The following is a 25,689-nucleotide window of genomic DNA, read 5'->3' on the forward strand; positions in this document are numbered from 1 at the left end:
ATGAAAATCACCCAAAGCTTTACTCACCCTCACGCCATCCAAGGTGTATTTGACTTTCTTCTTTCTGAGGAACACAATCAGTTATATTAATAAATATCCTGACGCGTCCAAGCTTTATAATGGCAGTGAACGGGACCAACGAGTATGAAGCTCAAGAAAGTGCATCCATCCACATCCATCCATCATAAACATACTCCACACGGCTCGAGGGGGTTAATAAAGGCCTTCTGAAGCGAAGTGATGTGTTTGTGTAAGAAAAATATCCATATTTAACAAGTTATAAAGTAAAATATATTTGCTTCAAAGGGCCTTTATTTACCCCCCAGAGCTGTGTGAAGTACGTTTATGGTGGATAGATGCACTTTCTTGAGTTTCATACTCATTGGTCCAATTCACTGCCATTGTAAAACTTGGATGCGTCCGGATATTTATTAATATAACTCCGATAGTGTTCATCAGAAAGAAGGTTAAATACACCTAGGATGGCTTGAGGGTGAGTAATTATTGGGTTAATTTTCATTTCAAAGTGAACTAATCCTTTAGCTCTCCCTACTTGCTCTTGGACAGGGTTTTTGCAAGTTTATTACTTCAATTATAATATTAAAGGTGGGTTGGAGTGGTGTGAGGAAATGGATATAACTTTGGCTGTTCTTAACTTTGCCCTTATTTTGGCCAAACAAGCTCATGAAAGGCAAAACGTGTGCTTTGCCCAGCTGGATCCACAGTGAATCCCTTGTGCCATATTAAAAGCTTTTTCCCTTGTGTACTCTTTATGAACTCTTCGTCTCCCATACTCTTCTGTTCCTCTCGCTATTTCTGTTTCTCACTCCTGCTCTGTGCATCTCTCTAAAAGATGGAACCAATGAAGGGCTGATGGTGGGGCATAGCAGGTGCCTGTGGGTTTTTCCCTGCCTATTAACTATTCATATGTCTCTTGTTGAGCTTCTCACAGAAGTAATAACGAAGTGAGAGAGAAAGATAGAGTCCTTCACAATTTCAGAAAATCATTGTTGCGTTACTTTGCCACAAAGACTTCACTCAGTGTGTGCCAAACTGCCAGCCTGCAGTTCAGGAATGTACAGAAACAATAAACTTCTCATATTGTATAGGCAATTAACATGCATAAGAAACTTTGGAAATATGTTTCTATTTTTTCATTTATTCTCATAACTCAAAGGCAGGATTGTTTTTCTGGCAGTGGACTGTGGAGAAAAGGCTGTATTATATAAATGTTCAGGGATACAAATTCATAAGTGGGATTTAGTTTTTATACGTCTCTTTCTTATGTCAGATGTAGAATGGAAAATATGTTTTGCTAAGCTAAGAGTACATTCATGAAGAACAAAAAATGCTTGAGAAGAACTCTTTTAACTCCCCAAGTCTGTATTTTTGGTGCAGAGGTCCTTTTTCTTACTATCTAGTTTTATTTTTATTCATTCTCTTCTACAGGACTCCGCCATTCAAGATGTGCCATCCACTGAAAAGACCCTACATGTGGAAACGGTTGATGCAGAGGAAACAGGCCAAACCCTGAAGTCTTACGACCATGAGGAAAAGAATGTGCTTGAGAAGGCGAGACAACAGCTTGCGCGGAACAAGCCGGGCGGTAGGAAGAAGAAATTAGAACCATCTTTGAAATGGAAGAACCTTGGACTCGTGTCCCCTTATGAGTAAGTGATAATTCCAAACCTTCTGTAGTGACCCAAAAAAGCCATCACAGCATGAACATCAGAGGCCACTGACTCTGGGCTGGCTGATGTTTGCTGGAGTGCATGTGGCTTGTCTATGTACTCTACAGATACAAAGTTCAGCAGTCATTCAGACTTTAAGAGATGGTTATACTGTATGTCTTATATATTAGTCGCTCTTCTACTGTGAGTTTTAATTTGAGAAGTTGAATTATTAGTCACAGTCAGCTGATAGAGTTGATCACTCAGACATTATCCTCCTTTGATTGATCTAGCAGACAAATCAGCTTTTTTTGGCTGTTTCAACACTTGTTACTGGTAAGCGTCCTCTGAACAGACATCTAAGATTTCCAAAACAATAATCTTTTGTTTTGGAGAAATAAGAGTTTCCCAGATGTGAAAATTTACTTCAGTGTTCTGCCTTTAGCAGTGAAAGAACCAAATTTGCATTCAGATGATCTAAGGTTTCTCTGTCACAGTGCTAGATACCCACTAGAGAGCTACAGAAGACTGAAACTAACATATTACATGATGGGAGAGAAAATGTATAGAAAACAATTAAGGGCCAAGAAAATGCAACAAAGATGCCAGTTAATCGGAAAGTCGAAGTGGCTTTTTTAAAAACATATTTGGGACATTCACATAGTCCTATTGCAATACTTACACTACCGCTCAAAAGTTTGGGATCGGTAAGATTTTTAATGTTTTTAAAAGAACTTTCGTCTGCTCACCAAGGGTGCATTTACTTAATTAAAAATACAGTAAAAACAGTAATATTGTGAAATATTATTACAATTTAAAATGACTGTTTTCTATTTGAAAATATTTTAAAATGTAATTTATTCCAAAGCTGAATTTTCAGCATCATTACTCCAGTCTTCAGTGTCACATGATCCTTCAGAAATCATTCTAATATGTCAATTTGCTGCTCAAGAAACATTTATTGTTTATAATTGTACAAAATATTTGTGTACAATATTTTTTTTCAGGATTCTTTGATGAATAGAAAGTTCAAAAGAACAGTGTGGAATCATGGAATCTGAAATCTAATCTTTTGTAACATTATAAATGTCTTTACTGTCACTTTTGATTGATTTAATGCATCCTTGCAGAATAAAAGTATTAATTTCTTCAATTTCTTTTAAAAAACATTAAAATAAAAATTCTTACTGACCCCAAACTTTTGAACGGTAGTGTAAAATGTTACAAAAGCTTTGTATTTTAGATAAATGCTGTTCTTTTGAACTTTCTATTCATCAAGGAATCCTGAAAAAAAGTACAATATATACAATATATAATAATAACAAATATTTCTTGAGGAACTAATCATCATATTAGAATGATTTCTGGATCATGTGACACTGAAGACTGGTGTTACAGAGCCCCATGTTTGTCTTCCCCTGTGACCTAGTTTCCCTGTTCTGTTGATTAGTTCATTTGATTCACCTGTGTCTTGTTTATCATCCCATCACCTTGTTTAGCTCCCTTTGTTAGTCATCTGTATTTATACCCTGTGTTCCCATTCACTCCTTGTCCGTTCTCGTTGTATGTTAGACGCTAGTTTGGTGTACGCTGCCTTTGTTTATATTAAAGTCTTATATGTTTGTGGAAATCTGTTATCTGCCTCATCTCTACACCACCAGCCGTAACAGAAGAACAGTTAACTATAAACTATACAGTTTTTGCGGCGATTTTCTTTTTGTTTGTTTTTTCCCCTTTCTCCGTCACCATGGACCCTGCCGTTGCCCTTTTGTGCCTGGAGCAGAGGGACCGCTCCCTGGAATCACACACCCTGGATTTTTTGGAGTTGGCGTGCCTCACACACTATCCAGACCGCTCGCTCTGCGTGTTCTACATCTCCAGCCTTAGTGAGCGGTCCCGGGCACGCCTCCCAGGGAGCGGTCCTCAGAAGGACTTCGCCGCACTCGTGGAGTGGGTGCTGGTAAACAACAACTCTCCGTTTACCATCTGCCCCGCGGAGGATGACTTCACCGCCAGCCCCACTCCACTGCCAGAAGCCAGTCAGTCACCATCGACGAACGTCACAACGGAGATGTTTCACGAGCCCACCGCAGACCGAGGAGGCCAGCCCACCGCGATGGATGAGCCAGGACCGAGGAAAGGATCGGACCGTACCATCGCCCCGGAGCCAACCTCACAGCAAGGTTCTGACCAGGTGCGTGAGCCGGTAACATCATCTGACGTCGTGGGAGTGCTTGTGGAGCTCGAGGGCTGGGAGATAAGCTCCACCCACAACACCACCACGACAAAAACTATGACTAACACTGGCAAATATGCTGAGGAACTGAAAGACATTTTTACAGCTGATTTAATTGATTGTTTCGGAGAGGTGACTTCCCATTCCCCTGATTCTCCTGTTTTTAATGATTCTCCTGAGCCTCCAGAGGACCAATCTCCAGTGTTCTCCAGATCTCCGTCTCCTGAGTTCCCTGTCTGCCCACCCAGCCTCCCTCTCCCGCCTCCTCCGTCACCCAGTCTCACAGCCAGTTCCTCAGCCCCACCATCATTTCTGCCCTTCAGCCACTTGACATCTCCCACATGCCAGGTGGGGATGTCAAGCATCTTCAGGCCCTCCACTCCATCCATTCAAGAAGATCCCCTGCCTCCACTTCCAGCCTCCACGCCCCCTGCTCCACCTCGGCCTGTCGACACTTCGGCGTCACCCTGGCTCCTCCCTCCCTCGGCTCCACCGGATACCATCGGCCATACGGCTTCTCCGGGCTCCCTCGTCTTTCCGGCTCCGCCTTGGTCAGTCGTCCACCTGCCTGCATCTACGGCTCCGTCTGGCTCCTCCTTCCCTCCAGCTCCGCCTACATCCTCGGTCCCACCGGCTCAGCCTCTGCCCTCTGGATGTCCACCTCCTCCTCGGACGCTCGTCGCCATGGCTCCTCCTCGGTCTCCAGGACCATCGGCTGCGCATGGGCTCGTCGGCTCTACAGTTACACCCAGGTCTCCAGCTGCATCTCCGTTGGTCGTCCCCAGGGTGTCGTCTGCCCCCAAGCCGACTCCACCATGGCTCCCACCTGCGACTCTACCCTGGGGCCTCGTCCTGGCTGGCTTCTGGGGTAACATCTGGCTCCTGCTGCTCCTGGCTACCCCCTGGCTCCTCCCACCCTCCACTCCCCCTTGGACTGTCATTGTTATGTTCTATGGACTCTTTTCTTTTGTTTTGTTGGTACTCCTCCAGAACCCCCTCCCTCCTTCCTCTGGACTCTTACGGCGCGAGGACGCGCCTATTCGGGAGGGGGCGAACTGTTACAGAGCCCCATGTTTGTCTTCCCCTGTGACCTAGTTTCCCTGTTCTGTTGATTAGTTCATTTGATTCACCTGTGTCTTGTTTATCATCCCATCACCTTGTTTAGCTCCCTTTGTTAGTCATCTGTATTTATACCCTGTGTTCCCATTCACTCCTTGTCCGTTCTCGTTGTATGTTAGACGCTAGTTTGGTGTACGCTGCCTTTGTTTATATTAAAGTCTTATATGTTTGTGGAAATCTGTTATCTGCCTCATCTCTACACCACCAGCCGTAACAACTGGAGTAATGATACTGAAAATTCAGCTTTGCCAACATGAGAATAAATTACTTTGTAAAATATATTCAAATAGAAAACAGTTATTTTAAATTGTAATAATTTTTCACAATATTACTGTTTTTACTGTATTTTTAATTAAATAAATTAAGCCTTGGTGAGCAGACAAAATTTATTTTAAAAACATTAAAAATCTTACCGATCCCAAACTTTGGAGCGGTAGTGTATGTAGTAAAAATAAAACATCAGACTAGACATACAAGGCAACCTCATAATGTGAATTTAAAATTACAAAAGTAACCTGAACTTTTGGACTTTGTGCAGTTTTGTGCCTCAAAAACAATTAAAATAATTGAGGGCAAAAAAACAAACAAGAAGAAAGAAAAAAGAATAGAAAAAAATAGATCTGAAACAAAGTCGACATGAAACGGAGATTGTGATTCTTTTTTTTCTAATGTCATGTATATCAACTTCTCAAATGAGAAAAGAATGTAGGGTGGGACTTGATTTTGTCCATCTAGAATTGGTTGGATTGATTGGATCATTAATAATTAATATTAAACACTGCAATATTCCATACAAATACACTATATTGCCAAAAGTATTGGGACACCCTTCTAAATCATTGAATTCAGGTGTTCCAATCACTTCCATGGCCACAGGTGTATAAAATCAAGCACCTAGGCATGCAGACTGCTTCTACAAACATTTGTGAAAAAATGGGTCGCTCTCAGGAGCTCAGTGAATTCAAGCGTGGTACCATTGTCACCTGTGCAATAAGTCTATGAAATTTTCTCACTACTAAATATTCCACGGTCAACTGTTAGTGGTATCATAACAAAGTGGAAGCAATTGGGAACAACAGCAACTCAGCCAAGAAGTGGTAGGCCACATAAAATCAAAAAGCGTGGTCAGCGCATGCTGAAGCGCACAGTGCGCAGAAGTCGCCAAGTTTCTGCAGAGTCAGTAGCTACAGACCTCCAGACTTCGTGTGGCCTTCAGTTTAGCTCAACAGTGCATAGAGAGCTTCATGGAATGGGTTTCCATAGCCGAGCAGCTGCATTCAAGCCTTAAATCACCAAGTGCAATGCAAAGCGCTGGATGCAGTGGTGTAAAGCATGCCGCCACTGGACTCTAGAGCAATTGAGATGTGTTCTCTGGAGTGACGAATCACGCTTCTCTGTCTGGCAATCCGATGGACGAGTCTGGGTTTGGTGGTTGCCAGGAGAACAGTACTTGCCTGACTGCATTGTGCCAAGTGTAAAGTTTGGTGGAGGGAGAATTATGGTGTGGGGTTGTTTTTCAGGGGTTGGGCTTGGCACCTTAGTTCCAGTGAAAGGAACTTGGATACACTTTATTTTACATTGCCATAGTTACATTGTAATTACTCAAATAAATACTGGGTACTATTAATTAACTACATGTAATTACTATAGAGTTACAGTTAGGGTTAGGGTTTTGTTTAGGGTTAGTTACTTGTAATTATGCATACTTTACTGTTATTACTATAGTAAGTACATGTAGTAACGTGTAACTACGGCACTGTAAAATAAAGTGTTACCAGGAACTCTTAATGCTTCAGCATACCAAGACATTTTGGACAATTTCATGCTCCCAACTTTATGGGAACAGTTTGGGGATTGCCCCTTCCTGTTCCAACATGACTGCGCACCAGTGCGCAAAGCAAGGTCCATAAAGACATGGATGAGTGAGTTTGGTGTGGAGGAACTTGACTGGCCTGCAGAGTCCTGACCTCAACCCCATAGAACACCTTTGGGATGAATTAGAGCGGAGACTGTGAGCCAGGCCTTCTCGTCCAACATCACTGCTTAATCTTACAAATGTGCGTCTAGAAGAATGGTCAAAAATTCCCATAAACACACTGGAAAGCCTAAACTTTGTGGAAAGCCTTCCCAGAAGAGTTGAAGCTGTTATAGCTGCAAAGGGTGGGCAAACTCCATATTAAACCCTACGGATTAAGAATGGGATGTCATTAAAGTTCATGTGCACTTGAAGGCAGGCGTCCCAAAACGTTTGGCAATATAGTGTATAAGAATTTTGGGTAACACTTTATAATAAAGTTCATTAGTTAACATTAGTTAACTACATTAGATAACATGAACTACACTTATACAGAATTTATTAATCTTTTTATTTTAAATTTACTAATACATTATTAAAATCTTGTTAACATTAGTTAATGCACTGTGAACTTAATGAACAATGAACAACTGTATTTTCATTAACACTAACGTTAACGAAGATTAGTAAATACAGTAACAAATGTATTACTTATGGTTAGTTCATGTTAGTTACAGTAGTTATATACATGTGTTAATAAGTGTCTGATTGTTGTTGTTTTTGTTTTTCCAGTGAGGCAGAGGAGAAGGTCAGAAAAAGCAGAGAAAGCAAGAGGATTTTGGAATACGGCACAAAGTCACCCGCATCAGAGAACAAAAAAAAGTCTAATTTTTCTGGATCGTCTCTGCCAGGCTGCCACTCTTCTCAAAAAATGTATGCCACAATCTCAGTCCACAGAAATAGCTTTTTCATTGTACATGTGGTATTTCCTCTGAGGTAAAAACCTAACCATTGCAATAGGATCTGAAAAACCCTCTCCCAGGAACACGCATAATTGAATAACTCTTTATTCTCCTGGCCAAATATAAAAAACGTATCCAATCACTGAATTGGAAATAAAGACTCACTTTCAGGGCAAATTATTTCAGCTGTGGATAAGTATTCATTTTATAGCCTTTAATAAGACACGGATGAAGCAGCCGTTCAGGTCGGTGTGCACACAGAACGGTCCTCTGGTGCTACTGGGAGTAGCGGTCTGTAATAACCGGCCTGTGCCTGAGCCACTGATAACCCTGTTCCTTCTCCTGACTCCTCTCTGTCTGTTTGGCGATGGTGAGTGAAAACTCCAGCTGTCCCTATAACATCCACTGCCAGAGTACACAGTCCTGCCTGTAAGGAGCTCCGGGTGCAGCCGCAGTTTCTCTTTTTCCTGCCGTTTTAAATCAATGATGCACACAAAAACAGTGTAGCATTCTGTAGATCATTTGGATGTGTTCATGGTACACAAACACATCAGTAATGTAATGTATATCACACTTAGCCAGCACACTTACAATCTTGCATTGCAAAAACACATTCCTCACTTCCAGTAAGTGACTAGCACCGAAAGAGATGAGTACGCTGCTGTCCGGCAATACAGTTATCCCCTGGAAAACATATCTGAGTCCCTCTGGCCTCTTCTCCTTGTGTACCGAGTTTCATGACTCGTTTCCCGATACATTCATTTCAGTAGCCTGATCCGCTTTAACGGCCATCTGCGTTTGTGCGTGCGTGTATAAGCTCGCGATAAAAGAGTTCAGAAATGCACTGATGACCACTCCAGTCTTCCTCTCTCTCTGTTGCTCCGTCTCTGGTCTCTCAATCCCCTGCCGTTTAATTTGATGCCATGGCTTAAGATGACACTTCAAATACACCCCTGAGTTTGATGGCCGTTTTGCCCAAGGGTTTGAGCATGAGGCCTTTCAGAGAGCAATAATTCATTCCACATTGGATTCAGAGAGATTTTACCAGAGCTTTTGAGAGAATGGGCTGTGTGGTTTGGCTTGCACCTGCTCCGACTCTCCTTCGATTTGATGTATTAAGCTCTATTTATTAGAGAAAAGGCTTTTTCTATAATGTCCTGTTATGTATGGATAGGTCTCATTTCTATCCTGAGAAAATTCTGTGGGAGAGCACTTCTCACAGTGTGTGTCTGAGAGACATAAAATTGTTGGCCAGGTTGAATATTAATACGTCTAATAGGCGCATATGTGTGTGTGTGTGTGTGTGTGTGTGTGTGTGTGTGTGTGTGTGTGTGTGTGTGTGTGCACAGTAAAACCCCAGGAGGAGCTGATGACTTCAGCGAGAGTTCATCAGACGATGAGGAAGATGAGGAACAGCCCGAAAGACGTGCGGAGGCCGCCACCGACCTGCCCTCCGAATACTGGCAGATCCAGAAGCTAGTCAAATATTTAAAGGTAAAAAACACATTCACTTGTATAAATGCTCACACCAACATGCATCAATACTAGAGCTGTCATGATCTCAGATTTTTGCTACACGATTATCATGTGCAAAATAATTCACTATAAAAATACTATTGCGATATCTTTGGAAATGTTAATTTATCACAATATTATCTAAAAAATAATGGGTAAAACTTTACAATAAGGTTCATTAGTTAAACATTAGTTAATGTATTAACTAACACAAACTAACCATGAGCAATACATTTGTTACATTATGAAAATGCAGTTGTTAATGAAAATACAATTGTTCATTGTTTGTTCATGTTAGTTCACAGTGCATTAACTAATGTTAACAAGATTTTAATAATGTATTTGTAAATGCTGAAATTAACATTAACAAAGATTAATAAATGCTGTAGAAGTGCAGTTCATTATTAGTTCATATTAACTAATGAACCTTATTGTAAAGTGCTAACAAATATTGCTATCAGTCAAATTCATCTTTAATTTATGTTTTCACAAAAAAAAATAAAAAAAAAATTACTGAAATGAATCACTGAATATATCAGTGTAGGGAGACGGAAAAAGAGTTTGTAATCATAACTGTACAAATTCATAGAAAAAGAACTTAAAGTACTGCAAAATGCTCTGTCCAAAATCACATACTGTCTTGTAGGGGTGGGAATCACAGAGTACCTCAAGATACGATACTCATGATATCGATAATATCACGATACAATCCTATAATGATACATCACGATATCTGTCTAACTATGAAAACAAAATGCCCATGAAAAGGTTAAGTGCAGGTTTTCCACACTTTGGACTTAAACTTGGCTGGGGCATCTATTATTTACTGTCCGCCATCCCGTTAAAAATGGGATAAAAACTTTAAAACTGTTAACTTTTTCTTAGACTAGTTAACTTGTTCATATTTCCCTCATTCATGTGTTGAGCACCACCTCGATAAGCCATGAAGTAACGACGCTGGGAGCAGGGAAATCTATTTAGAGCACCTTATTTTATTAATTAAAATATCGATATTTGGGCCAACATATCGATTCTCGTATCACATGGAGAAGGACAACGATATATTTCCCTATCAGTATTTTGTCCCACCCCTACTGTCTAGTTGGCATATTTGGTTTGTCTTGCGACCGTTAAAAAAGTATGTTGTATATAGCATGAATATGGGTAGTATGAATGAATCAGACATTCTACATCCTACATGTTGTCACTGTCACATGACCTACCAGCATCAGTTGCATCACCTCACTGCCATTCACAACTTTTCCCGTGGCTACATGGAATAGTAAAGTGTCAATCAAATGCGCAGTCCAGAAGTAGTAGGTTATCTGGGTACTTTTCACCTACTGTTTTTTTTTTCGAATACAATGAATTTGGATATACTACTCTTTTGCTGTACTGTTTTTTTTTTTGCATACTATATAGTACAGAAGTAGGCATATTTGGACACATTGTCTGTTAAGCTAACTTTTTTCTTTTCTCTGGTGTGGGTAGAATGTCTTGTTTTCATCTGTCATCTCTGACGACAAGATTTTGTTCTGTAGTAGTAGCTACACACTGCATTGTCATTTTCTTTTTCCGTTTTATGACAGGTGGCAGCAACCTACTATACTGGAATGTCAACCGGTTACTGGTGCTGGATTATTTACAATATTATCATATGTGTAGTATTAAAACAATTTAAATATTTCATTTTTTAAACATCACTGTTATTGTCAATACATATAGTATATTGCGACACCTCTTGTCAGTACATTAAAAAGGGGTTTACAATAAACTAAATTTGCAAAATTGATCTTTCACATTAACGTGAGAATAAAATAAGGTAATTAAAAGACACATCATCTCCTTTTACAATAGCCTGTAGTAAATGGTATAAGAGGGCAATAGGCCTTTTGTAGATTAAAAGGGCACTGATGTTAAACACCAGAGGACATAGTTTGTACACTTTTTTAAAAAGATCTTCTTAACCTCCTAAGACCTGGGAAAAGATGTCCTTACATCGTTTATCGTATCATTTTTTGAAAAATTATATTTTATTCTTATATTATGCTATGTCCTCGTAAGTGGGCACCAGGACTCAATTGTTTAAAAAAATAAAATGACATGAAATGACATGACATATATAGGTGAAAACAATGGGATTTTTTTCATTCACCAATCAATTTTTAGGTTTCAGGATTTTTTTTTAAACCAAACTTTGTTTAAAGATTATTTTTCAACTTAGTTATGAAAGGTGTAATGGAATTAACTGATATACCATACATGAGTTTTCCCATTCAATGCAATGTATCTATACACTGTATCTAATTATTATATTAATGTGATCTTAGAGCAGCATGTAATGGAAAAAAAAGTGTAATAGTTGGCAACAATTACATAGTAATATCTAATATTTCATAGGAATATTGATGTATAATTTCTTTCCCTATTCACGTGTTTGTTTTGTCTCCTAAATGCCTAATAAACATGATTTAAGTCCTGGTGTCCTCTACAGAGGACATGCATGAAATCAATGCCCTGTTTTGTAACAGAAAGTCATATTTTGATTATAAACCCCATAACATTTTCCTGAGATGTTGATTTATAACAAACTATTTGAAAATTAGTCCGATTTAAATGATAATTACAAAATATTATCTCTATAAGAGTGCTAAATTTGATCCTTCAGTCATTTTTAAAAACCAAGGAGAAGTTGTTGTCCTGGTGAAACCTTCAAACATTTGGTATCTCTGAAAAGCCCTGAATGCTCTTTACAGGACATCCAGACTTAAAACTGTGACATGTATGGTGTCAGAGAAATTCACTTAAATATAATGTCCTTGTACGAGGACACAGGGATGAAGGAGGCTAAGTGTAGTGAGCAATAAATCATGTAAAGAAAAACATCCAAGAAAAGTTCAACCGCAGGTAGATATTTTTAGCCCAGTAAAACAGGATAATGAATGTGATTTTCCCAACGGGAGGTGCTCATCCTCTACCAAACGTCAGGAAAAAAGCACTTGATAACAAAATCCTGTTTGATTTTGGAAAGCGTTTGGAAAGTGGATTTGAAAAGTTAGGTTGTTTTTTTTTTCATTTCTGATTTGTGTGAGGTGTTTGGGGATGCGTTTGTTACATTGCTGTTTTCAACTCTAGACAGGATGTGTTTATAACGTGCCCTTCCCAGCATTCTATCTGTCTGGAAACCACAGTTCTTATTTATGAGGGTTTGTCCAGTAGCGCTCTTATAATGTCATTACCATCAGAAGCCGAAACACAGTCTGTGCCAAACTAAATATCTGTTTTATTTTTGGAGTGAAGGTTCAGTTTTTCTCCTCCCCTCTGTCTTTTCTTCTACTCTTTTCCAGGGTATAGACATGCGTTTGTATTTCTGGGAGATTACACTTCTATAAGGTGATGCATGAATGATCGGACTTGTGCTTTAATGGCTGTTTATCTAGGGATATTTTTGCAGTCTGCATTACCTGAACTGTACATTTACATGTCTTCATGTTTGCCTTTCTGTACACATGTACGGAGGGCAGTTTGCACCAGTGACTACATCCTTTCATGATGTGTTAGTGTTATATTAATAAATCGTGCATGCCTTTAGACCGCAAAACATTACACACACCAAACTCTATTCAGTTGTTGCCTGGATGGGTCCGAAAACGAGCGTTGAGTATAATTGCACGTTCACACATTCACAGACACACTTTGTAACTGCGTCAGTGTGTAGAGGAGGTGGCCACAGGCTGTTTGTCTCACTAGATTCTGCCCAACTGCCTCATTAGCTTGAATTAGAGAAACATGGCAGCCAAACAAAGTTGCATAGAAACATTCTCACTCTGTCCCTTCTTCCAATTGCTCCTCGCTAATCGCTTGCAAGGAAGTGAATTGCTAGTTCCCTAATGCCTTTATATGTTGAAAAAGTGTGCTATTTTTGCCAATGTGATTATCTAAATTTTTTTATTACTGAGTCATTTTGACTTAGTTTGCACAGTGTCTGTGTCTGCTCAGGAAATGAAGCCTAAATCTGGATCTCTCTCACTGCAACGGCTCATGCCTCACTTACATAGTGTTTCTCACAGAATACAAGACTTTCAGAGTAATAATGTGCACAAATAAAAGACGTTAGATGTTTTAAAATGATCCTCAGCATGGAATAAATTTAAGCAGCTACAGTTTTTAATTTGCATAGTGGCAGAAATTGAAATTCCTGTCAGAATAATAGAACAGTTGTTATTTGTAACCAGAGTAATGTCCACATCTTATCTCAAATGGCCATTATGAGGTATTGCTCCATCTACTGGACAAATTGAGTACTAAATTGAAGTCAGATCAAGCTTCTGATGCACCTCAGTCCGATTTTCTGAATTTCTTTAACCCTACAGAAATTCATATTACTTTTAAAAAATGTTTTAAAAAGTGCACACCCACATGTGATGAAGATAGTATTATCAGTATTCTAATAAATGCTTTTATTTTTCATAGAGTGGTTTGGCTCATTAGGGTCAGCATAATGAGATTACATGACCAGCTGAATTCTACTCTCTTTACCTCTATTTCGGCCAATGTAACATACACTACCTTTCAAAGGCTTAAGATTGGTAAGGATGTTTTTGAAAGAAGTTTCTTATGCTTACCAAGGCTGCATTTATTTGATACAAAAAAAACAGCAATATTGTGAAATATTATTACAATTTAAAATAACGTTATGTTTTCAATTTTAATATTTTGAAATGTAATCTATTCCTGTGATGGCAAAGCTAAATTCTCAGCATCTTTACTCCAGTCTTCAGTGTCACATGATCTTTCAGGATTCATTCTAATATGCTGAGTTGGTGCTCAAGAAACATTTCGTATTATTATCAGTGTTGAAAACAGCTGTGCTGCTTTCTGATTTTGTGCTGAAACTGTGATTCAGGATTCTTTGATGAATTGAAAGTTCAGAAGAACAGCATTTATTTGAATTTTTTTGTGAATGTCTTTACTGTCACTTTTGATCAAATTAATGCATCCTTGCTGAATAAAAGTATTCTTTTTTTCTTTTTTTTTAATCTTACTGACCCCAGACTTTAAAACAGTAGTGTGATTAGTGTAACATCAGTTTATTAGTAAAGTGGTATCATTAACCATAAGAGTTAGTCTGCTTTTACACAAATGGTTTGTGTGTGTGTGTGTGTGTGTGTGTGTGTGTGTGTGTGTGTGTGCGTGCAAGTGAAGGTGCTCGTAAATACTCTGTGGATATGCTGTTTTGCTTCAAGTTTATACTGTCCATTAAATGTGATATCTCTTTGCTCTTAAATCTAGACGAGGCGGCTCTGCTTTGTGGTTCTATGGCTTCTCTCTGTGTAAATCATTTATACAGCTGTCTTTATCTTGCTCTGGAGAGCAGGTTGCTTAATTGGGAATAAATATGATCAGACATCAGTCAGCTTCTCTATAAATTAACTCTAATATGTATATCATACACAACACTTGTGCCAGAATGAATATTCACCTTCTCTTTTCGTAATACTTCTTTGTTCTCATTCACTCTGATAATTTATTTCTTTTTTCTTTCTGCGCTCTCAATTTTCTCCAGAGCATCAGTATAGCTTTGTTTACTTCTTAAGTTTTATTTATATATCTTTTCTCTCTGTTTGACTTTTCCTCCTTTTTCCTTTCTGCTTTTATTCTCTGTATCACCGTGCTTCTGTGTTTTGCTCTTCAGGAGAATTTGTTAATTTTCTGAGAAATGGGCAGGATTTATGAATGCTGGCTCATTCCGCACTGTTTTGAGCTGTATAGTTCAAGTATTCTTTCCTCAGGATAGGTTTTTATGGTGACATACAGCTTGTGCTGTCATTGGGACCTGCTTTCCTGCTCTGAAACAGAACTACAATTTATCAGCTCTTTCTGTATTTTTGTGACAGTTAAATTACTTCAAATGCCACTAGGCATGGCTGTTTATTGAAGGAAAATGTTTACAAGCAAGCTTTTTAGCCTTTTTAGCTTTGATCACAGATGAATGTGAGGCTTGCTCTCCAACTTTTGTCTGAAGATGTTTTAACCTTCTGGGGTCTAAGGTGTTTTCTGGGCCCTGGAGATGTTTTGACATGCCCTGAAATTTGTGCTTATTTCAGTTACTTAAAACATTCTTGTAGCCTTGATCCTTTAGCCAAGAGTTTTCACTACACCACGGCTCTTCAACTGGTGACCCACGCACCAAATCTGGCCCGCCAATCATATTCATCTGGCCCGCAGCACCCCAATCTCCCTCCTACTCTTTTCTTGGTGGTGCGGCTTAATTTGGTTAAATATCGTGGCCGCAGTGGCACATGCAGATGTACGGCTATATACACACTGCTTGTACCATGCACGCTCCTCCGACTGACCTGAGAAACGTTTTCAGTTATTATGTGTGTTCCATATTTCTGTCGACCAAACCAGCGATATCAGTCATACGTGAATAAATAATTATTTTGTCTCGATTATTTTCTGTGAATTGGCCAAGCGCGCTTGCATAATGATCTGAAAAGATTTGATTCATTCGGACCGCTCTTTCACTGAATCATCTTAGGGTGATTTCTAGGTCAGTAACGACAAATACAGAACAAATAGCTCTGTTTTCAGGCGTTTCACTAGTTTACTTTGAACTTCGCAGCACAGCCCAGTGGATAACGGAAGGAAAGCTTAAATGAGTTGCGTTTATTCCCGGTCACCATTATTAAACAGCATTACGACATCTAGTGAGACATCTAGTGTTTCAATTCGACACACACTTCTCGCTTACAAACTACAAATCCCTCGGTGATTAAACTAGTTTTAAATCGGATGAAACAGCCTCAACATTCCCAACAAGACTGATGAGGAAAACAGGAGAAACGTGCCATGAATGAAGATAAGACTTTTAAATCCCAAAATCACCACACTAACACACAAACTTTTACCATGAATAAACTGTAGTAAATTACCATGGTTTGTGGAAATGTGGAATATTTATATTGAAAACTATGACATTTATATTGCAATATATTTATTAGGTGGGTAGGGGAATATATAATTTATTTCTTTGTGAAGGTGTGTATAGTTTTTACCTGTGTTTAGGTGTTTTTATAGACCTATATAATATATCATAATATAATATAATTTGACAGTGGTAGTTAGTAGCCATTTATGGTTTTACCTGTGGTTATCAAGTCTCACTGTGATGATATTTACATTTAAAGGGCATATTGCAGGTCAGAACTTCAGTGATTCAAAGTATAGAAAAATAATGTATGAAATAGATTTTCTTGAAAAAACACATATAAATACACTACTTAGGCTTCTGGAGTCATTTTTTGTGAGAAAATTTTACTTCCGCATCTGAAAAATGCCAAAACGGAAGTGACGTAACTGAAGGATCAATATAAACAATAGGAAAACAATGGATCGCAATGACAGTTTGGACGCTGAGGAAATTGTAAATGTTTATTCATACTCGTATAACAAACCACAGCCATACAATTAGCCTGCTATGTGGTCAAGAGAGCAGGGACAGGCCAGGATTAGACAGAACAATGGTCAAAAGAGACAAATTGAGCTGTTGTGTGAGGAGAACCAGTGGAGAACAGGATAAGAGACCAGTGTTAGCTTATAGATATATACACGTTAGCTAATAACGGCAACACTGTGCTCAGATAATAATAGATCATAATATTGTACAGATTATTATAATGAATCAGCTAATAGCAAACCTAATGGTCATCTAGGAAAAACGTTATTGATTACTAATAACAGAAACTAATAAACTTCATTAATATTCGTCCACACTAACGTTACATGATATAGCGGTTTCTCATCACAACTGATTTGGTAACGTTAGTTAGCAAATGTAAAAAAAAAAAAAAAAGTCTTACGGTGCACCATTCACATTTCATCTCTATGACGGATCCGTGACCTTGTCTCCCGTCGGCGGCCGAACATAGATAGTGTTACTGTATGTGTTTCTTGTAATGTTATCCTTTATTCATAAATTCTGTGTTATGAATTTATTCCGTGCCGATCACTGATAGTGTGGGGATGTATATGACGCCATGATTATGTAGTTGTGTGAACTTGAATGCAAGTCAAGTTTATATATACATGACATGAATGAAACTGGAGTACTCAGAGACTCAGGCATCTAGACTAGAAATTTGGCATCTCTATTTACATTACCAGCACATAATTCAAAACTGTTTTGTGTGAGTTTGAGACTGTATGCATTTGTGTACATAATTTGTATTCATCAGTGTTGAAATTGATTCAAGTAAAAACGGTGAAGAAGCATCGTGTGTGTGTACGTTTATTCATTTAATATAATCATTTACAGTAGTATAACAATGTTGAACTCCATCATATCGCCAGGATGATAATCCTCCGGTCTATAATGAACGTGTTTTTCACAGCAGATGCAGAAGTGAAGTCCCGTCTCTTCACCTGCCCAAAACAAACCCAGGCACAGAAGATAGCAGCATAGTTTTTCTTGTTAGTAAACCTCTGGACATGTCCTGGACATGTCCTGACAGGCTGGAGTTTGTGCAACCTCCACAAACACAATAATTTACCATGACGATGATAAATAGAATACAAAAACTACCGAAAACACACTGATTCATGACCGCTGTTACTGAATACCAACCTGCGCTGCACTGAGTCAACACAGAGCTCGGCGAACGACTCCCTTTAGTGACGTAAAATGACGCGACACTGAAAAAAAAGCGTTTTTTACAGAGACCGTCACTTTATCTACTGTCCTGCAAAACATTTTTAAACCCTGCAGTACCTTTTTATATGGTATTTTTTTACAAGGTTATATATTCATCTCGAAAAAATTTTTTAACCTGCAATATGCACTTTATATATAGAGCTGTGCGATATAATATAGTTTACAGCTTGTGATGATACAATCTAAGAGCAGAGATTTGCTGTAGAGTATAGAAATATTTGGTTATTTTGTATATCCGTCCAGTAACATATGAGAGGTAAGATGGCATATATTAATACTGACATATATTAATGTCAGTAAGGTGTATAGTGATATCAAATGATAAACTTGTCAGTCATCCATGTTCACAGCTTTTATCTGTGTGTGCATCTGTCCTGAACATCTCTCTTCACACCACAGACTGAGGGCCCGTTAGAATCGAGACAGAGACATAATAAAAGACCTTCAGATGTTTTCTGATTTGTAAAGAATGTCTACAGCACGTTGAGCCCAAAGCTGCTAGCAAATGAAAGCATATGAACATTGGATTTCTTTTTCCCTGGTATCAGTACTAAATATAGCTTTGTGTTTTTACAAGGTTCAGTGCTAACCCATCAAATGCTTTGAAGATGGAGAGAGTGGCAAGACAAGAGAGTGCAGTGGATTCACTGCTAGTTTTGGTTCACATTTAGTCCAGCCATTTAATATGGACAACACATGTGCTACTTTCTTCTTCTGTCTTTCTGTCTCCACCTCTCTATGACTATTTTTCTCACTTCTTAGCACTCTCTTTGTCTGTCTCCTTCATTACTTTCATTAGTTTCTTCATATCTGCCCCTTTCTTTCAAGTCTACCTTCATTTATCATTATTAGTCCTACTATATGTGTTTCTCTCTTTCATCTGAGGTTCACCTGTCCTCACATCCATGAAATTTCGATCAAATTGGAAGGGGTGGTTTATCTGATTCATCAGCAAAAAATTACCATGTAAACGCTTGAATCCGACTATTTTCTCAATCGTATCCAGAAGTCTCTGGGGCACATGCACAGTGCAATGTTGACACGCATTAAGCAGTGCACAAGTTCACGTTCATGTCTTTAGTTGTAAAACCGTTGCTGATTTATGAATGTGCATGACAACAGGGCAACAGTAATGATGAGCTCTGTTGATGTCACATCCACAGTTGTCTGCGCAAGTGTGATTGATATGACGTCACACAAAGAGATTGTGCGCAAACGTTTTAATTGGAATGTATATAAAACACATATAAACGGATATTTGAATCAGATTACAATGTTTAGAGTACATGTAAACAGATCTGCAATCGGATTCAGTTCATTCGGATTGGCAAAAATTGGTGCATGTAAACATAGCCAGTAAGTCCCATGTTAAAATGCCTTTACAGCAGAAAAAAACAAAAAAAACACAGCCTGGATCAAATTGTGGTTTTGGTCCATACAGCTAATTTTGCCCTTCATGACAACTCTGAGGGGGTGAATTTTTTTTTTTTTATAACTCATCTGTTTAAATTATATTAAGTCTTAAAGTTATGCATAATTAAGGGCGTGGTCACTTTGACAGGTTTGCCGCTGCTGTCTGTGAGCCCTCACGTTACCTCATCTAATTCCAGCCACTGAATTTGGCATCTCTGCCATGTTTGTGCTTTTTTCAGGATTATTTTATACAATTATCAAACAATATGTGCGGTTATATGGTTGAGACAGATGTGCGTCTGTGTACATGTGCACACATGCGGAAGATAAACAGAACACATGTTGTTGGATCGTCTTGGCATTGGCTAAAAGTTTTGTTTGTGAGATTTACTATGACAATGGCTGGAGAATATGCCTCTCAAGACTCCACAAATTCTGACAGCACTGCTTGGATATTATAACTAAAACTGCTGCACTATTTAAAAAAATTATACTTTGGATGCAGGCTCATTTGTTTGTGAGAGTCTAATGTATATGATCATATACAGTTTTACAACATAAACGCTGCTGAGGTTGCATAATTTCTTGAAGAACGGTGATGGAGAGCAGATCATTCAGAAGAAATATGACACAAACAATTGACAATATATCAATATTTTGTGGATTTAACACTTTTGTGAACAAAAAGTGCTGTTGTCTGTTTTTCAATGGATGCTCATAGACATTTTACCCAAGTGCAACAGATTGGATTGATCTTGCAATTGCTATTTCATTACAAAGGTATGGAGTCCTGTTTTGATTTTGCATGTTATCATTTGCACACCCGACACAAATTAAAATGACTGGTGCTGGAGCATCTATATCATAAAAAAGACACCATAGATAGTAAACCTTAGAACTTTCAAATTATATAACTTGTTATCTTTATTTATATTTTAGATAGTGTCTAAACTCGATAGATAGCTTCTTTAGCCTGCTAACATAATCACGTCACACTAGGCAGGAGTGGTTTCAGCAACCAGGCACCTCAGTTCCAACCACGCCCCGCCTCTTTGCCCATTTTCAGTTATCCGGGCGTGACGTGCGGTGACGCGCTGATAAGATGGCAGTGGCCTCATTTTTGCTTCAGAAATCTACGGGTGACGTCATGGACACTACGTCCATATTTTTTTACAGTCTATGAGCAGAACCAAGAAATTTATACAGGTTTGGAACAACTTGAGGGTGAGTAAATGATGATAGAATTTTCATTTTTGGGTGAACTATCCCTTTAAGTGTCCGAAAACATTGCATTCAGTTATGAAAAAGAAACAGAAGTGTTTGTTCAATTTCCAGGAGATTGGACTTGAGTGTCTCATTTCAAAGGTCTGTTGCACGAGCAGCATTACAGCAGCTTACATGCCTCTTTGGGACCTACTGCATTGAGCACAAGGCCAGCCATGGAGAGAAAAGCCTCTCTTTGTCTGCATTCATAAGAGCTTCTCCATAAAAAAAAAAGGAGGAGAAAAACAAGGCATCACATTAAAAACACACGTGGAAGTGGAGTTTCTGGTGTTTTCTCTAGGGGAAAGCTGATCTTAGATCTGTGGTTTTGACCTAAACAAACAGTAATCACTAAAGAAGCCATAATTTGTTGATTAAAGATGATTAATAGTGTAGTATTTTTACTGGATCTCCTGCTTTATTTATCTGTCACTCACCCTTCTGTTATTTCATTCCAGCGATAAAGGACATGCCGTGAATGATATTAAAACCACAGTCATCTCCGCAAGATGTATCAGGAGCTTGGCCCAACAATTGCCACATGTTTAGTTTGTTGTACTCACTGCGTAGGCAACTTCTAAGGAACAACCAGCCTAAAACACTGTGTGTGTATATAGCAACTGTCAAAACAGAATTTTTTTTAAGGCCAATCCGTTATCATCTCCAACATTTCAGAGCTTGTTTTCTTTTAATTGCTAACTTAGGTCATTGTCTATGGTTTCAGGCCGCAGCACAGCAGTAGTCTGTATCAAAGGATCTTTCCCCACCCCTGTTTATAGTCACAATACCAGACACTTATACACAACATGTGCTCAACAAAATAAGACTTGAAGGGATGATGATTTTGGGGTGTGGGTGAAATGGGTCGAAAAAAGGGGTTCATGGAGAAATTAAGCCATTGATACAAAAAATACAAGAATTATTTGATGCAAATAGCAGTAGGAGTGCACAACAGCCTTTATACAGATACATATACAGACAAATACCATGGGCATCTTCTGTTTAATGTCAGTCGGAGTTCTGTTGTACATGCTTCAGATGAATGAAATGTATTAAAGAGCAACTGTTTCTAATCATCTGTCCATCTGTCTGCGGGTTATGATTGAGCACCTTAATTGCTGCACATGTGTTTTTGTGTGTGAACAGGGGGCTAATCAGACAGCCACAGTGATTGTTTTGTGCTCTTTGAGAGACTTTAACCTGGTCCAGGAGATGTGTCAGCTGGCTATCAGAGATGTGGGGGGGCTGGAGGTTCTCATCAACCTGCTTGACACAGATGAGATCAGATGTAAAGTAAGTGCATCCAGATTCAGTTAATTAGGTCAGAAGTCACCATTTGACTCTGAGAAATGTTTATTTATCTGTTTTATTTCATTTAAATTTTTACATATGTACACTACCGTTCAAAAGTTTGGGGATGGTTCATTATTCAAAAAAATCAAAAATATAGTAAACAGTAGTATTGTGAAATATTACTACAATTTAAAAAAACTTTTTTTAAAAATGTAATTCATTCCTGTGATGGCAAAGCTGAATTTTTAGCAGCCTCGCATGATTGTTTAGAAATTTATTGATTGGACAACATTTCTTATTATCAATGTTGAAACAGTATATAACGGTATTGCCTAATATTTCTGTGGAATTATTTTTTTTTTTCAGGATTCTTTGATGAATGGAAAGTTCAAAAGAACAGCATTTATTTGAAATATGAATCTTTTTTAGTGTTATTAATGTCTTTACTGCTTTACTTTCCTCTTTTTTTTAAACATACAAATCCCAATGTTTTTAACGATAGTGTATTTAAATACTATTTTTCTTTTACTTTTATATTAAGACATTAATATTAGTATGACAATAATTATGGCGCTTTTCCACTGCGTGATACTACTTGGCTCAGCTTGGTACGGCACAGCTCGGCTCACTTTACTTTCGGTTTGCTTTTCCACTGCTGTTTAGTACCGCTTCAAAGTGGGTAGGATTATAGACTGATTGTTATAGTTGCGCCACCTCTACTCCTCGTCTACCAACAAGTCTGCACCTCGTCTACTGACCACGATACAGCCATTTTTTTTTTTAAGTTGCATGTGACGGTTGTTTAAAGCAAGTCGTTTTGCGAACAAATGATGCTGTGGTGGCTGTTACTGACTATTTAAATCAAGCGGGTTTAGTGTCTCGTGTTTCAAATCCAATGACACTGGTAGTGACAATTCTCTCTGACCAATCAGTGATCTGCAGTGTTTACATGTCACATTTAGTATTGGTATGGCATGGTTGGAACCTCCACGGAGGTGGTACTATTTAAGTGAGCTGTACCGTTCAATGCCAAGCCGTCCCATGCAGTGGAAAAGCACCAAAAAGTGAGCCATACTAAACCGTACCATGCAGTGGAAAAGCACTATTGGTTGCTGTACACTGCCATTTCCTAATATAAACACATGATAATACAATATACTGAGACACTGTGGCTGATTTCTACATTTATATTGTGTCGAAATTACCAAAATATTGATTTGTTCATTGAAACACGCATCAGGGTAACACTAACTATTATAAAAAAGCATATCAAACATAAATGTATTAAAGCCACTGCCATTTTTGTTCTCTTGAGTGTAAAAAAGAAGTTGAAGCTTTCATAAAACTCCAGCAAGTTGTAAACTCAACAATTTCAATCATTTCTACATGATGTAGCATTAGGTATATGAAGCAGTTATTCTTATAATGGATACTTTACTCTGCCTTGTTGTTAGATCGGTTCTTTGAAGATCTTGAAGGAGATCAGTTGTAACTCCCAGATTCGGCGGACCATCGCTGATTTGGGCGGTTTGCAGACTATGGTATCTATCTTGGACTCACCTGACAAAGAGCTGAAGTGCCTTGCTGCAGAGACCATCGCCAACGTGGCTAAGTTCAGACGGGCCCGCAGGACAGTCCGACAGCATGGTGGCATCAAGAGACTGGTGAGAAACATGAAGTCTTCTGCGTTTGTCAAAACAGGTTGGCCTTGATTAAAAACTTGCAGAAGGAAAAGAGAGAAAAGGATGGAGAATGTTGAGGGACAAGCAATTGAACATACATATACCAGCCTCTATTTCTCCTCTCTCTCTCTCTTTAAGTCTGTTTCTCCCAATCATTTTCTATGCCAGCATCAAAGGGAGCACATTGCAGGTAAAAACAGATTGAATGTCGTTCTCCCCCTCATCCTGGCATGTGTGTTTATTGACAGAGTGACGCTCGGTATGATTAGGGCTCGCGTGTTACTCTGCTCTGTATATTTACTCGGGGCCAGACTCGGACGTTCTCAATGTAGCTATCATAGATTAGTTACATTTAAAGTCCCAGACCACCTCTGAACAGCACTCGCATGTAATGCTGTGTTAAAGTGGCCTTTCTGACTTGACAGCAGGGAAACATGAAATTTACTCTTTGAAGGATGTGGTCATTTGTAGATTTTGGTGTGACATAGTCTGAATTTTCAAGCCCTCTTAAGTAACAGCCAATCTTTGGCTGATGATGAATGTTTAGATGAATGTTGGCAGCTTCAGGGCAGGATATTGTATTCCACATCCTGCATTGAAGATGTCATAAAATACACCATGACCCCACTAATAACATTCATACTCGTTTTCTATGACACGACTCTTCTGCCTTAATGCAGAGTGAAATGAAACCGTATAAATGATCACAAGGAATAGAAATGTAATGTTATCATGATATCATGTGAAGCAAAGTGACAAATCTATTACATTATTACAAAGTTCAAGCACAGGAAAGTGTTTTATGATGAGGCAAGAAGCTGAAGTTGTTTCTGGCAGGTGGAGTTGCTGGACTGTGTTCCTGATGGTGTGTCTCTGAGTAAGGAGCAGGAGAGGGACGTGGAGGTGGCGCGCTGTGGGGCGCTGGCTCTCTGGAGCTGCAGCAAGAGCACCTGGAACAAGGAAGCCATCCGCCGGGCTGGGGGAATCCCTCTGCTCGCTCGGCTGCTCAAATCACCACAGAAGAACATGCTCATCCCTGTGGTGGGAACATTGCAGGAGTGCGCTTCTGAGGTTTGCTCAAACTGTCAAAATTAGTAATTTTAGAATATGAGTTTTGAATACCCTATTGCAAAAATCCATGCTGGATTCACGAAAATCTTCTCAGGAAAGAAGTTAAGAAAATTATAGGAAGTTCGTAAGAATGTTCCTAAGTGCAAAATTCTTTATAGAAAATATATTTTCTTAAGAACAGTCTTATAATAAGAGTGGACGGGAACTCGAACGATAAGAGTCAAAAACGCTTCCATAGACAAGTCCAAATTAAACGCTGCGGCTCGTGACGACACATTGATGTTTAAGACACGAAACGATCGGTTTGTGTGAGAAACCAAACAGTATTTATATAATTTTTTACCTCTAAAACACCACTATGTCCAACTGCCCTGCGCATCCGGTTAGTGAGGACAGAAAACGCGTTCTGATGACGGAAGTTATGTCTCACGCATATACTTCAATGAGTGCTAGACATCACTGCCACTGTCAGAGCGCGATCAGACCTTACGAATCGAGTGCAGAATGTAGTTGGACATAGTGGTGTATTAGAGGTAAAAAATTATATAAATACTGTTTCTCACACAAACCGATCGTTTTGTGTCTTAAGACATCAATGTGTCGTCACCAGTCGCAGGGTTTAATTTGGACTTGTCTATGGAAGCGTTTTAGACTCTTATCGTTCGAGTTCCCGTCCACTCTTATTATAAGACCGACAGACGGCAGCGGTTGGAGTTAAAAATCAGCATTTGTGTTCAACTGAGGAAACAAAGTCAACTACATCTTGGATGCGCTGGGGGTAAGCAGATAAACATCAAATTTTTGGGTGAACTATCCCTTTAAGAACAATCCTAAGAAAGGTTTTTGGGAATTAAAAACATTCTTATATAATTTAGAAAAATTATTTTATTCTTAAAATATGTACTTTTTAAAGTATTTATGTTTCACTAACTGTTTCATTAAAAAAGTTACTTT

General features: G+C 38.7%; 1 protein-coding gene across 1 annotated transcript in view; it reads left to right on the plus strand.

Moving 5' to 3' along the window:
* Nucleotides 1–25,689, plus strand: part of odad2 (outer dynein arm docking complex subunit 2) — a 67,761-nt gene that overhangs the window by 17,007 nt on the left and 25,065 nt on the right. The window contains exons 7-12 of the mRNA XM_067369807.1: nucleotides 1,450–1,670; nucleotides 7,613–7,753; nucleotides 9,132–9,276; nucleotides 21,836–21,982; nucleotides 23,437–23,646; nucleotides 24,502–24,735. Of these exons, the coding sequence (XP_067225908.1) occupies nucleotides 1,450–1,670; nucleotides 7,613–7,753; nucleotides 9,132–9,276; nucleotides 21,836–21,982; nucleotides 23,437–23,646; nucleotides 24,502–24,735 (1,098 nt within the window). The remainder of the gene's footprint in view (nucleotides 1–1,449; nucleotides 1,671–7,612; nucleotides 7,754–9,131; nucleotides 9,277–21,835; nucleotides 21,983–23,436; nucleotides 23,647–24,501; nucleotides 24,736–25,689) is intronic.

This window comes from Chanodichthys erythropterus, chromosome 19 (assembly GCF_024489055.1).
Source record: "Chanodichthys erythropterus isolate Z2021 chromosome 19, ASM2448905v1, whole genome shotgun sequence".
Classification (NCBI taxonomy): Eukaryota; Metazoa; Chordata; class Actinopteri; order Cypriniformes; family Xenocyprididae; genus Chanodichthys; species Chanodichthys erythropterus.